The following is a 12,500-nucleotide window of genomic DNA, read 5'->3' as shown; positions in this document are numbered from 1 at the left end:
TCTGTACGGTCTCAGCTTTACAGAGGTGCGTTCCTCCCTGTTCTGCTGCTGCTGCTGCTCCTCGTGCTAGAGTGGAGGTGCAGCAGCAGCTACTGCTGCTGCCGCTGCTGCTTCTGCTGCTACGGGCTCTTATTTTGGTGCTGCAGTACTGCGGTTTGCTGCTGCAGGTGGCGATCCCTGTAGATGAGGCTAACAGAAGTCAGGCTGGGGGCGCCAGCACAGTGCAGCAGCAGCAACAGCAGCAACAGCAGCAGCAGCAGCCGCAACAGCAGCAGCAGCACGAGGGAGCGACTGCTTCCCTCGTCTTAGCGCAGCAGGAAGGCGTCTCTTCGCAGCCGGAGCAGCAGCAGCAACAAGACCAGCAGCCGCCTCCACAACAGCAATCCCAGCAGCAAAAAGTGCAGCAACAACCGCAGCAGCAGCAGCAGCAACTACGGGGCTGGCTGATACCGGCTGAGCAGCGCAGCAGCAGGAAGGCTATTATTTGCATGCACGGTTGGCTGTCTAACAGACAGGCGTGTCTCCCTTTCCTTGAAGCAGCTAAACAAGTAAGACAATTGCTGCTGCTGCTGCTGCTCTTGTTGCTGCTGTTGCTGCTGCTGCTACTGCTGCTGGCTTTGCTGCGGCTGCCGCTGGTGCGTGTGTCGCTGCTGCTCGCGTTGCTTCTGCTGCGGCGTCTTGGTGCAAGGGCGCGGCACTATGAACGAGTTGCTGCTGCTGCTGCTGCTGCTGCAGCTTAAGCTCCACAAGGACCACCACATTTTGCTGCTGGACATGCGAGGAAGCGGCGACTCTGCTGCAGTTCGTCGGGCTGCAGCAGCGCCAGCAGCAGTCCCTCCTTCCCCCAGCAGCAGCAGCAACAGCAGCAGCAACAGCAGCAGCAGCAGCAGCAGCAGCACGGGGGAAGATTGGTGGGCTGTCGAAGCAGCAGCATCGCAGCTAGCTACAGATGCACGAGAAGACCTGGCAGCAGCAATTTGCTTCTTAAAGAGACAAATTAACGCTAAAGAAATTGGGGTGTATGCACAGGGTGGAGCTGCAATGGGCGTCTTGCTGCTGGTATAAAGGCTGCTGCTGCTGCTGCTGCTGCTTTGGCTGCTGCTGCTGCTTTGGCTGCTGCTGCTGCTTTGGCTGCTGCTGCTGGTGTCTCTGCGGGTTTCGCTGCTGCTCCTGTTGGTTTGTCTGCTGGGCTTGCTGCTGCTGCTGCTGCGGTGTCTTTGTGGCTTTCAGTTTGCTCTTGCTGCTGCTGCTGCTGCTGCTGCTGCTGCTTGCAGAAGCGGGAAGAAGACTGGCTGCAGCAGCAAGGGGTGTCTCTCGAAAAAGTGCTGCTGGATTCTCCCATATGCAGCGCTGCTGCGCTGCTGCAGCAGCAAGCATCAAACCGCCCCGTTGCGCGCTCGCTGCTGCAGCTGCTGCAGCACCTCACATGGGGCCTTGGCAGCAAGTAAGAAGACACATCACAGCAGCAGCAGAAGCAGCAGGAGCAGCAGCACCGGCAGCAATGGCAGCACTAGCAGCAGAAGGTACAGCAGCAGCAGTAGCTGCTGCTGCAGCAGCAGCCAAACAAACAAATGTACCGCACAGCCCACTTTAACGGTAGCAGCACCAGCAGCAGCAACACGACAAGCAGCAGCAGCAGCAGCAGCAGCAGCAGCAGCAGCAGCAGCAATGTTGCGTGTGTTGCAGGCGCGCATCTGAACTGCGGCGGCTTCGTGCAAGTTTATCGCTGGAGTGTATAGACAGCAGCAACACGGTTTTAATTCTGAGTGAAGAAGACAAATTCAACTTGTGGCAGCTGCTGCAGCAGCAGCTGCTGCTGCTGGAAGAAGACAAACGCCCGCGGTAAGCCAACGCATACACTGCTGCTGCTGCTGCTGTCGCTGCTGCTGTGAAGGTTTCAGTAAATTGAGCAGCAGCAGCTGCTGCTTCTGCTGTTTCAGCTGGAAGAACAGCGGCTGCTGCCTCTGTGGCGAAAGCAGCAACTCACATAGCATCAGCAGCAGCTGCAGCAGCAGCTGCTGCGCTTGTGAGTGCAGCAGCAGCAGCAGCAGCAGCAGCAAGATTGTGTTGCGTGATTGCGTTTAGGGCGACGTACTTACTAAAGAAAGGGCAGCACTGCAACCTAGCAGCAGCAAATGCTGCCGCATTCAAAGCCGCAGTTGCTGCTGCTTTTGTCTCTCCTTCGTCGCTGCAGCGGCTGTGGCGGTTGCTGCTGCCAGCAGCAGCAACGCGAGCAGCAGCTCCTCCTGAATCTGTACTGCTGACGCCCAGGGATCTTTCTATGATGAAAGAGCAACAGCAGCAAATCAAGCTGCATCAGCAGCACATGCTGCAGCAAGACAAACAGGTGCGGCTTCCGCAAGAGCAACAACAGCAGCAGAAACAGCAGCAGCAGCAGCAGATAGCGTGATGGCGTCTGGCTTGTTGCTGCTGTTTTGCTGCTGCAGGAAGAGGAAGAGGAGCTTCTAGAAGAAGCAGACGCAGATGACGAAATGAACGACGCTTAGCTGCAGCAGCTGCTGCAGCTGCTGCGATGGCAGTTGACCAGAAGAGCTGCAGCTGCTGCATGCTGCTGCTGCAGCAGCTGCAGCAGTAGCAGCAGGTGTTGCTGTTGGGGTTAGCAGGGCTTTGCTTAGGACAGTTCCTTTGCAAAGGCAGCAGCTGCAGCAGCAGCAGTTCTCTGGTCGTTCATTCTAGGGTTTAGGGTTTAGGGTTTAGGGTTTGCGGCTGTTAGGCGGCGAAGGGCCTTCTGCTGCTGCTGCCTGTGAGAGAATTTATTTTCTCCGTCGAAGGCCTCAGCGCTTTGTCTCCTTATGCATTCACCTGCTGCATTTGCATGCATGCAGCAGCAGCAGCAGCAGCAGCAGCGGCAGCAGCAGGTACTGTGGCGTGCATGCACGCTTGTGCTTGCTGACAGCAGAACAACTCAACTGGCTTCTAGCTAGCTAGCTAGCTGTCCAGTAGCTAGCCAGCTAGTAGCTAGCTACCTGCTAACTTGCTACCAACATAGATGTTGGGTGGACAACCAGCTAGCTAGCTAGCTAGCTAGGCAGCTTTCTAGTAGCTAGCTGACGAGGTGTCCCGTAGCTACCTCGCTAGCTCGCCAGGTAGTCGCTAGCTGGCAAGCTAACTAGCCAGCTGCCTAGTAGCTAGCTAGCCAGCTGTCTAACAGCTAGCTAGCCAGCTGTCTCCTAGCTAGCTAGCAAGCTATGTATGCCTCTAGCTAGCTAGCTAGCTAGCTAGCCAGAGAAAGGCAGGCTGTCTACGCGTGCAGCAGGGACTGCACAAAGGTCCCCGGCTAGCTAGCTAGCTAGATATATAGATAGATAGATAGATAGATAGCTAGCTAGCTAATAATCGCTAGTGGTTAGAGTAGGTTAGGTAGACTGAGAGCAAGAGACAGCACGCTGCTTGTTAGGCAGCTTTGCTGCTGCTGCTGCTGCTCCAGCACCAACAGCAAGCTAGTGCTGCTACTGCTGCAGCAACACTGGGAACGAGCAGAATCCAGCAGCAGCTTCAAATGCTGCTGCAGCAGCAGACTGCAACGGCAGCAGCAACAGCCGCAAGTGCTGCTGCTGCTGCCAGCAACAGCAGCTGCAGCAGAAGCCCTCTCCTATTCACCCCACACTGAGGCTCCTGCTGCGGAGCATCTCATAGCACCGAACCAGCAGCGGCCAGCAACTGCAGCAGCAGCACATCAGCAGCAGCAGCAGCACATCAGCAGCAGCAGCAACAGCAGCAACAGCAGCAGCAGCAACAGCAGCAGCAGCAACAGCATGCAAGGGTAGAAAGAGAATAGACAGCAGCGTATCCGTAGTCAGGAGCTGTATCGCCCGAGCCCGAAACGAGTTCTGCTGCTGCTGCTGTTGCTGCTTCTACTGCAGCAGCAGCAGCAGCAGACCAACACTAATGCTGCTAGTTTTTGTTTATACGTGCTGGCGTGCAGCGACTGATGGGGGCTTTGAAGATGCAGATAAATGCAGAGACACTGCAAAAAAGCAATTGCTGCTGCTGTTGCAGCAAAATGCAGCAGCAGCAGTAGCAGCAGCAGCAACATGTTCTGCTGTTGCTGCTGCTGCTGCTGCTGGGGGAGGCGCAAGGAGTCGGCTGTGCCGCAGCAGCTAACCGTTACTCTCAATCTTTTTCTTTTGTTTGCATGCGATTTAATTAATAAAGAATAATCAAAACGTTGATTATAAAGTAGCCTTAGCATCTGCTACTACCAGCAGCAAGGGGCTGCTGCTGCAGGTCCCTGGGGCTGCTGCTGCTGCTGCTGTTGTTTCTGTTGCTGCTGCTGCTGCATTACGAGCAGCAAGAAGCTGATTCTCGCTTTGTTAAGCAAAGACAGATTGTGCGGAGGCATACATACACTGTAACTCAGGCGCCGGGGAGCAGCAGCACCACCGACAGCAGCAGCAGCAGCAGCAGCAGCAGCCGAAGCCGCAGCCGCAGCAGCATCAGCAGCAGAAGCAGCAGCAGAACATACCGCTGCTGCATGACGGGTGTTCTCTACAGTGTGTGTCTGCTGCGGTCGCCTCAGGCCCTGAGTCAAGAGGCTATAGTAGAGCAGCAGCACCCGCTGCATCCGCAGCAGCAATCGCTGCAGCAGCAGCAGCAAAGCATCTGCACTTGCTGCTTTCTATCAGGCCCCTGAGTAACGGCAGCAGCAGCAGCAGCAGCAGCAGCAGCGCGGAGGCCTTAGCGGACGGGGCGCCGGCGAGCGTGCAGCCGCTGCACCGGGCATAGAAGGAGCAGCTTGCAGCAGCAGCAGCAGCTTGCAGCAGCAGCAGCAGCTTGCAGCAGCAGCAGCAGCTTGCAGCAGCAGTTCTTTCGAAGAAGCAGCAGCATGTGCAGCAACAGCTGCAGCCAATGGCGAGTGGTTGGAGCCCAGACTTCTTGCAGGCCTCCGCCGCCTGTCTCTGGCAGCAGCCGCTGCTGCAGCAGCAGCGGGGGCTACTGCAGCAGGGAGTGCCGCAGCAAGGCGAGCAACAGCAGCAGCTGCAGCAGCAGCACCTGCTCCAGCAGCAGCATCAGAGATGGGGAGAACCAGGGGAGCAGCAGCAGCAGCAGCAGCAGCTGTTGCCGTTCCTTGCACAGCAGGAGCAGCAGCAGCGGGAAGGTGCTGCAGCAGCTACTGCAGGAGCATTGCAGCGGACGGGCGGGGCCGCGCAGCAGCCCTTGCAGCAGGATCAGCAGGAGCAGCAGCAGTTGCTGCAGCAGCAGCAGCAGCAGCAGGAAGAGCACAGGCGGCATCTGCAGAGGCAGCTAATGCAGCAGCTGCAGCCGCCTGAGGGTCTTCACTGCGGCCCCGCCGGTAGATTAGCGCTGAAGCAATTCTTTGAACGTACGGAGGCATATTTGCTGTGCATACACCTCAAGATGCTGCTGCTGTTGATGCTGCTACTGTTGCTGTTGATGCTGCTGCTGTTGCTGTTGATGCTGCTGCTGTTGCTGTTGATGTGCTGCTGTTGCTGGTCATGCTGCTGCTGTTGCTGGTGCTGTTGTTGCTGGTGCTGCTGTTGCTGCTGCTGCTGTTGGCTGTTGCTACTCGGAATGCACCTGGCACCCGCCGAGGAGCAGCAGCAGCGGCTGCTGTTGCTGTGGCTGTTGCGTTCTTTCGATGTCTCAGTTGCTGCTGTTTCTGCACCTCATCTCTCATCTCCGCTGCTGCTGCTGCTGCTGCTGCTGCTGTTGCTGCTGCAGGTGCCTACGTGCTGTCGCGCGCCCCGCTATCAGCAGAACCTTGTGGGGTGAGAGACCCAAGGGTATCTGCTGCCATGCAGCAGCAGCAGCAACAGCAGCAGCAGCAGCAGCATGGAGCTCTGCGGCCTGGTCTTTCCACCCGAGGCGGCGCGAGCTGCCCCCCAGCAGCAGAAGCAGCAGCAGCAACAGCAGCAGCGCAGCAGGACGGCCGAGAGTGCACAGATGGCGTTTGCGGCGTTGATGGTGGAGCAGCAGCAGCAGCAGCAGCAGCAGCGGGAGCAGCAGGAGGGTGTTCAAGGGTTGCTTCAGCAGGAGGGAGTTCAGCAGCAACCACAGCAGCAGCAGCAGCAGCAGCAGCAGCAGCAGGTGTGGGCTTGGCTCCTGCATCTCCAGCAATAATCGCTTGCCGCCGCTGGCAGCAAACGCAGGGCCTGGCTGACCGTCGTGCTGCTGCAGTTGTCTCTCTGCTGCAGGCGTTAGGTCTCCCTAGGAATCAGACTTATAAAGAGCTGTTCAATTTCTTTTTGCTTCCGAGGGTGCTGCAGCGGGTGCAGCGGCTGGCAGCAGAACTGCAGAAGGCGAGGAAAGCAGCAGCAGCGGGAGGCAGGCAGCAGCAGCTCGTGCTGCAGCAGCAGCAACACGCAGCAGCAGCAGCAGCTGCTGCTGCTGCTGCTGAACCCGCAGCAGGACGCAGAAGGCTCTCCGTTGATGCGGGAGGCGGTGCAGCAACAGGAACAGCAGCAGCAGCAACAGCAGCAGCCGCAGCAGCAGCAGGGACTGCAGTAGACTGCGTCTCTGCTGCAGCAGCAGCAGCAGCAGCACGAGCAGCAGCAATAGAAGCCGTGCTGCAGCGAGCAGTTAGGGAGATCACCCCAACGTTTCAGGTGCGGCCGCTGCAGCCGCTGCTGGCGGCGCTGCTGCAGGCGCTGCTGCCGCAGCAGCCAGATCAGCAACTGATGAAGCTGCTGCTCTCTGGTTCTGCTGCTGCAGCAGACTTCTTAAAGGTGAGAGGTGGCAACACACCGCAGCAAAGTGCTGCCTGCAGCAGCAGCAACAACAACAGCAGCAGCAGCAACCCACAAACAGCGGTAGCAACAGCAGTTGCAGCAGTCTATTTGCAGTTGCCTTATGCTTATTTTGCTGCACCTTATTTGAATTTGTTGGTACTCTTGCTGCCGCTGCTGCTGATGCTTCTACTGCTGCTGCCGCTTCTGCTGCTGCTGCTGCTGCTGCTGCAGGTAGCGGCGCTGCCTACTCGTCAGTTGGTGTGGCTTCACCAGCCTTGGCGCTTTCATGATGAGGTGTCTGTACACCTCGATGCATGCGCTGCTTTGCTGCACGTCGATGTTGCTGATGCGGTGCTGCGGCTCGTCTCTACACACCCAGATACAACCGCCTCCAGTAGCAGCAGCAGCAGCAGCAGCAGCGGTAGCAGCAGCAGCGGTGGCAGCAGCAGCGGTAGCAGCAGCAGCGGTAGCAGCAACAGCAGCAGCAGCAGCAACGTGGCGCTGCAGGTGCTGGAGCGGGTTGACCTGCTGCTGCAGCTTGTTGCAGGTAACAGGTGTCTGTACAGTTTGCTGCTGTCTATTTTGCGTTTGAAATTTCTTCATTCGCTGCTGCCGGTAGGTAGATTTAGAATAGCAATTAAAAAGACAACCGGCAGCAGCAGCAGCAGCAGCAGCAGCAGCAGCAGCAGCAGCAGCAGCAACTTGCCGGCCTTCTCTCCCAACCCGGACGTCTTGGAGGCAGCAGAGTCTGCTGCAGGCGGTGCAGCAGCAGCAGCAGCAACCGGCTGGGGTGGCGGGCTTGGGGGGCACTTCATTCCTATTGAGAGCATTGCGCAGCAGCAGCAGCAGCAGCTGCAGCAGCAGCAGCAGGGTACAGAAAGGCATGCTGCAGCAGAAACAACTCCTCAGTCTTGTAGCGACGTATCCCTTGCACATGGCGGGCAGTCGCCTGCTGCTGCTGCTGCTGGTGCAGCAGCAGCAGCAGCAGGAAGAGAAGCGACAGACACCCCCTCTTCTCTCAGCGGCCGCGAGGACCTTGAAGGTGCAGACAGCTCTAGCAGCAGCAGCAGCAGCAGCAGCAACAGCAGCAACAGCAGCAACACGTACGAGTGTTCCGGCGTGAAGTGTGAAGCAGCATGGGGTACTCTGCGTTTGCTGCTGTTTGCTCGCTCTCTCTTTTTATATAAAGACACCGAAGCAACAGCAGCAGATCCTCAGGCAGCCCTGGCCCAGTTTGCTTTGCATGCGGCACAGTAAGCTACTCCTGCTGCTGCTGCTGCTGCTGCCGGTCCTGTTGTTATTGCTGCTGTTGCTGCTGTTGCTGTTGCTTCAGCAGCAGTGGCCGTGCCTACCTGTTGCGGGGCATGAGGGGATGCTGCTGCTTTTGCTGCTGCTGCTGCTGCTAAATGCATGCGCGGCAGTGCTTCTTTCGATCGGAAGGTCCCTGGAATGCGGCTGCTGCTGTTGATCCTTGTTCTGCTGCTGCTGCTGCTGCTGCAGGGTTGGCCTAGAGGATGATGACTCGCCGCAAATGCAGCAGCTGCTGTTTGCGCGGGAGCCCAAAGAGGAGCTGCGCAGCTGCAGGGTCAAGGTAATTCTAGCTGCTGCTGCTGTTCTTGCTGCTGCTGCGTTTGCTGCTGCTGCTCCTGCTGCAGCTGCGTTTGCTGCTGCTGCTGCTGCTGCTGCTGCAGTTGGTGCTTCAGAGCTGCAGCTGCAGCGGCTGGTACGACATGGAGGATTTGGAGCGTTGCGCTAGCTGCTGCCACTGCTGCTGTTGCTGTTGCTGCTGTCAATCCTGCTGCTGCACCAATTGCTGCTGCTGCTGCTGCTGCTGTTTATATCTGCAGTCAAGCGGCGATTTGCTGGACGTCGCGCTGCTGCTGCTGGCGCCCCCGGTGCTGCGCTGCCTGACGCGGTGTCTCAGCAGCAAACTGCTGCAGCAGCAGCAGCACAATTCTTTCTGTTCTCTTGATGATGATGCTGCCTCACGCCACTTCCTCGGCCTCACGCTGCTTGGTGGGTATTTTAAGTGCTGCTGCTTTTGCTGCTGCTGCTGCAGTTGATGCTGCTGAATCAAGGCCACCTGCTGGTTGAGAGTTTGTATCTGCTGCTCATCTTGCTGCTGCTGCTGCTGCTGCTTCGCAGGTCTCTCTGCTCCTTACGTTGGCCTGATGAAGTTTCTGCTGGAGTCGCCGCCAACTGCTGCTGCTCTTGCTGCAGGCGCCCAGCCGGGACTGCAGCAGCAACAGCAACAACAGCAGCAACAGCAGCAGCAACAGCAACATCAGCAGCAGCACCACCAGCAGCGGTCTAGCGGAAGGCCCAGCCATTCTGACGCTGCTGCAGCTCCTGCTAGCAATAGCAGCAGCAACAGCACTAGGAATGCTGCTGCTCAGGAGGCGGCAACGCCAGCAGCTGCTGAAGGGGTTGGTGCAGCAGCAGCGGCAGCAGCAGCGGGCGCTCGAGAGTTTAAAGGCAGCATATTTGATGATGAGACAGAACAAGAAGCTCCAGCTGCTTCGCCCCCCGCACGGCCAGCAGCAGCAGCAGCAGCAGCAGCAGCAGGGCCCGTCGGGTTTCCACCTGTTCGCCCGCAAAGGGGTGCTACTGGGCATTCGCATGCAGACGCAGCAGCACTGCCTCCTCCTGCTGCTGGTGCAGGGAGGAGCACTAGCAGCAACTGCAGCAGCAGCAGCAGTAGCATGAGCGGGTATCTTCGCTCGAAGCGGTCTCTCTCTAGCAGCGAGCTGCCTCCCTTGGCGCGGCCCCGCAGTGGCAGCGTCGGTGAGCAGCAGCAGCAGCAGCAACAGCAGCAGCAGCAGCAGCGACGGCAGCTGGCGATCCCTCTGTCTCGTGTGCTGCAGCACTTAACGGATGGTGCTGCTGCTGCTGCAACTTCTCGCGTATTGTCTGTTGTACAGGGTTGCTTCCGGCAGCAGCAGGCAGAGGCCAGCGCAGCAGCAGCAGCAGCAGCACCAACAGCAGGAACAGCAGCAGCAGCAACAGCAGCAGCAGCAGCAGCAGCAGGACGAGGGGTTGTGATTGGATATGAGGCTTCGCTGCTCGCTCTCTGCTGCCCCACATCTTTTCTTTCTGCTTATCTTCCTTCGTTTGGTGGCTATGCTTGGTCAGGGTTGCTGGCGAGCTTATTAACTCTATTTGCAACAGAGCCGCAGCAGCTGCAGCAGCTGCAGCAGCAGCAGCTGCAGCAGCACCAGCAGCAGCAACAGCAACGCATTGCTGCCCTAGCCAAAGCCATACTCAAACAGCAAGAACAGCTGCAGCAGCAAGCAATACCCCCAAAAGACTGCATGCAGCAGACGCTGCAGCTTCTGGCGAGATGTACGCATGCACTCAACGCAGCAGCAGCAGCAGCAACAGCAGCAACGGCTCCAGCTGCAGCAGCAGCAGCACCAGCAGCAACTCGAGCAGCAGCAGCAGCAGCAGATACGTCGGAAGGGCTGCGCGGCGCCTCTCCTGCACTAACGGCGTTTAGTGCTGCTGCGGACGCTGCAGCAACTGAAGCACCCAACACCGCAGCAGCAGCAGCAGCAGGAGCAACAGCAGCAGCGGCAGCAGCAGGATCGGCGAAGGGAGGAGGTGCTGCTTCTCTTGCTGCTTGCGCTTTGTTTTGCTCGAAACTTCGGGTGGCGCTGCTCTCTGTTTGTGATGAAGACGTCTGCCGCAGGTTGCTGCTGGCAGCCAACATCGAGCTGCTGCTGTGCAGACTGGTATACTTCAAACCCTAAACCCTAAACCCTAAACCCTCGGTAGCAGGAAAGCAGTGGGAAGCAGCACCGTTCGAATGCCTGCGTTATCCTATTACCTTTAGCTTGATTGTATACTGCATTTGCTGCTGTTGTTGCTGCTGCTGCTGCTGGGGTGTACTTGCAGCTGCTGTTGTGTCTCCCAGGGACAAACTGCGGCAGCCCAATCCACCGCCGACTGCTGCAGCACCAGCAGCTGAAGTCTGCTGTTGTTAGTGATGCTTTGATTGTCTCTTCTTTAAAGAGGAAGCATAGACAAGCAGCAGCAGCAGCAGCAGCAAAACAACAGTCTGCTGCTGCTGGGGATGCTCCTCATGCTGCGGATGCTGCGGCTCCAGTTGCTGCGGTTGGCGCCTCGCCGGCAGCATCAGAGACCAGCGAGCCCCAGCAGCAGCAGCAGCAGCAACAGCAGCAGCAGCAGCAGCAGGATGCGGAGAAGAGCAGCTTTATTTGTTCTGCGACGGTTGAAATTGGCTTTCTGCAGCTCTTTGAAAAAAAAGAAACCGTCAGATTGGCGTTCCTCCCAGTGAGCACCTCTCCACCTAGCTAGCTAGCTAGCTAGCTAGCTAGCTAGCTTGTTAGCCTGGATAGCTAACAAGATATACTTAGCTATCCAGCTAGCTAGCAAAGCACGCCAGCAGCTAGCCAGACACCCCGCTAGCTCGCTAGCTAGCTAGGTATTTGTTCGGATGAGGGTTTTTCAGCTAGCTGGCTACCTGTTGGTTAGCTAGCTAGCTAGCTAGCTAGCGGGCAACTTGTTGGTTAGCTAGCTAGCTAGCTAGGTAGCTAGCTAGGTGTGGCGTTATTAGTGTTGTTTGTGTGCATGCACGGGTTGTTGCTGCATGCAGGGTAGACTGGTGAGCCCTTTGCTGCTGGACGCGTCGCGGCATTTGTTTGCTGTTGCGGGTCTTTCACCTTCTTTTCCTTTCTACTCGCTGCTGCTGCTGAGGGTAAGCACATCCAAAACCCTAAACCCTAAACCCTAAACCCTAACTCTACGCAGCCTCACCCGCAGCAGCCTCATCGTCTGTCTACGCACCTCCTCTCAGCTGCTTCTGTTGCTGTTGCTTCTGTTGCTGCTGCTGTTGCTGCTGCAGGAAGCAGCAACCCGTCGCCTGCTGGGCATCCCTCGGGCCATTGCTGCTATAGAAAGCCTGAAAAGGTCCGCTCTTGCTGCTGCTTTGCTGCTGCTGCTTTGCTGCTGCTGCTTTGCCGCTGCTACATTTGCTGCTGCGTTAGCGCTACTGCAGAGCTGCTGCTGCTGCATTGTTGCTGCTGCAGTCATTTTGCTGCCCGTGGAGCGCTGCTGTCAAACCCTCAGAAGCAGATGCTGCTGCTGCTGCTGTTGCGCTGCTCAGGTTAGCGGCAGATCGATATGCTGCTGAGGGATCTTATTCTGTAGTGGTGAGCGCTGCAAGCCCTTAAGCATGCAGCAGCAGCAGCAACAGCAGCAGCAACTGCAGCAGCAGCAGTGGGGTTGCTGTTTGTTTATTCATTTGTTCTTCACTTTGTTTGTCGTGTTTATGTTTTTTCCTGCTTATTTATTTATTTCGTTTATTTGTTATTTATTTATATATCTGTTTATTATTTAAATTAGTTTATGCTGTTTGTTTGCTGCAGGCTTCGGTCTTCTCCGCTGCTGCTGACACCGCACTGGAATTCTTGCGCCGCTCTCTATGAGCGGCAGCAGCAGCAGCAGCAGCAGCACTACTAGCTGCAGCAGCAGCAGCACAACCAGTTGCAGCAGCAGCAGCAGCACTCGTGGGGCTGCCAATACAATCAGTGTCGAGGGATTGCCTGTATAAGGCTTTTCGGTCTGCTGCAGCAAACAGCCGCAGCAGCAGCTGCAGCTGCGGCTGCTGCAGCAGTGTCTTCTGTTGCTGGAACTGTAGCAGCAGGAGGTAACAGCAGAGCCAGCAGCAGCGACAAGTGCTGCCGCTGCTCGGCAGCAGCAGAAGCTGCTGCTGTCCAGATGCGCTCCGAATACATGCAGCAGCCACAGCAGCAGCAGCCGCAGCAGCAA

The 12,500-nt window shown here is 57.5% G+C and overlaps 2 protein-coding genes across 2 annotated transcripts in view; both read left to right on the top strand.

Moving 5' to 3' along the window:
- The window catches only part of EAH_00022740 (hypothetical protein, conserved), a gene marked incomplete at both ends in the record, with an annotated part of 5,973 nt that extends 1,227 nt beyond the window's left edge, over positions 1-4,746 (top strand). The window contains 8 exons of the mRNA XM_013396928.1: positions 1-25; positions 168-548; positions 736-1,059; positions 1,275-1,444; positions 2,086-2,347; positions 2,735-2,879; positions 3,586-3,784; positions 4,647-4,746. The exon at positions 1-25 is cut by the window's left edge and continues 33 nt beyond it. Coding sequence (XP_013252382.1) covers positions 1-25; positions 168-548; positions 736-1,059; positions 1,275-1,444; positions 2,086-2,347; positions 2,735-2,879; positions 3,586-3,784; positions 4,647-4,746 — 1,606 coding nt within the window. The remainder of the gene's footprint in view (positions 26-167; positions 549-735; positions 1,060-1,274; positions 1,445-2,085; positions 2,348-2,734; positions 2,880-3,585; positions 3,785-4,646) is intronic.
- Positions 4,747-4,869: 123 nt separating this feature from the next.
- Positions 4,870-12,157, top strand: EAH_00022730 (hypothetical protein, conserved; the record flags this gene model as incomplete). Its single annotated transcript, XM_013396927.1, has 10 exons — positions 4,870-5,344; positions 5,704-6,707; positions 6,942-7,963; positions 8,211-8,433; positions 8,558-8,726; positions 8,856-10,441; positions 10,605-11,003; positions 11,575-11,639; positions 11,836-11,881; positions 12,098-12,157. 10 exons carry the CDS (start codon positions 4,870-4,872, stop codon positions 12,155-12,157), a joined length of 5,049 nt encoding a protein of 1,682 aa, XP_013252381.1.
- Positions 12,158-12,500: the final 343 nt, after the last annotated feature.

Source organism: Eimeria acervulina, genomic scaffold (assembly GCF_000499425.1).
Source record: "Eimeria acervulina Houghton genomic scaffold, Eah_scaff168, whole genome shotgun sequence".
Lineage (NCBI taxonomy): Eukaryota > Apicomplexa > Conoidasida > Eucoccidiorida > Eimeriidae > Eimeria > Eimeria acervulina.
The sequence above is the reverse complement of the archived record's forward strand: the minus strand, read 5'-3'. Positions and strand labels throughout refer to the sequence as shown.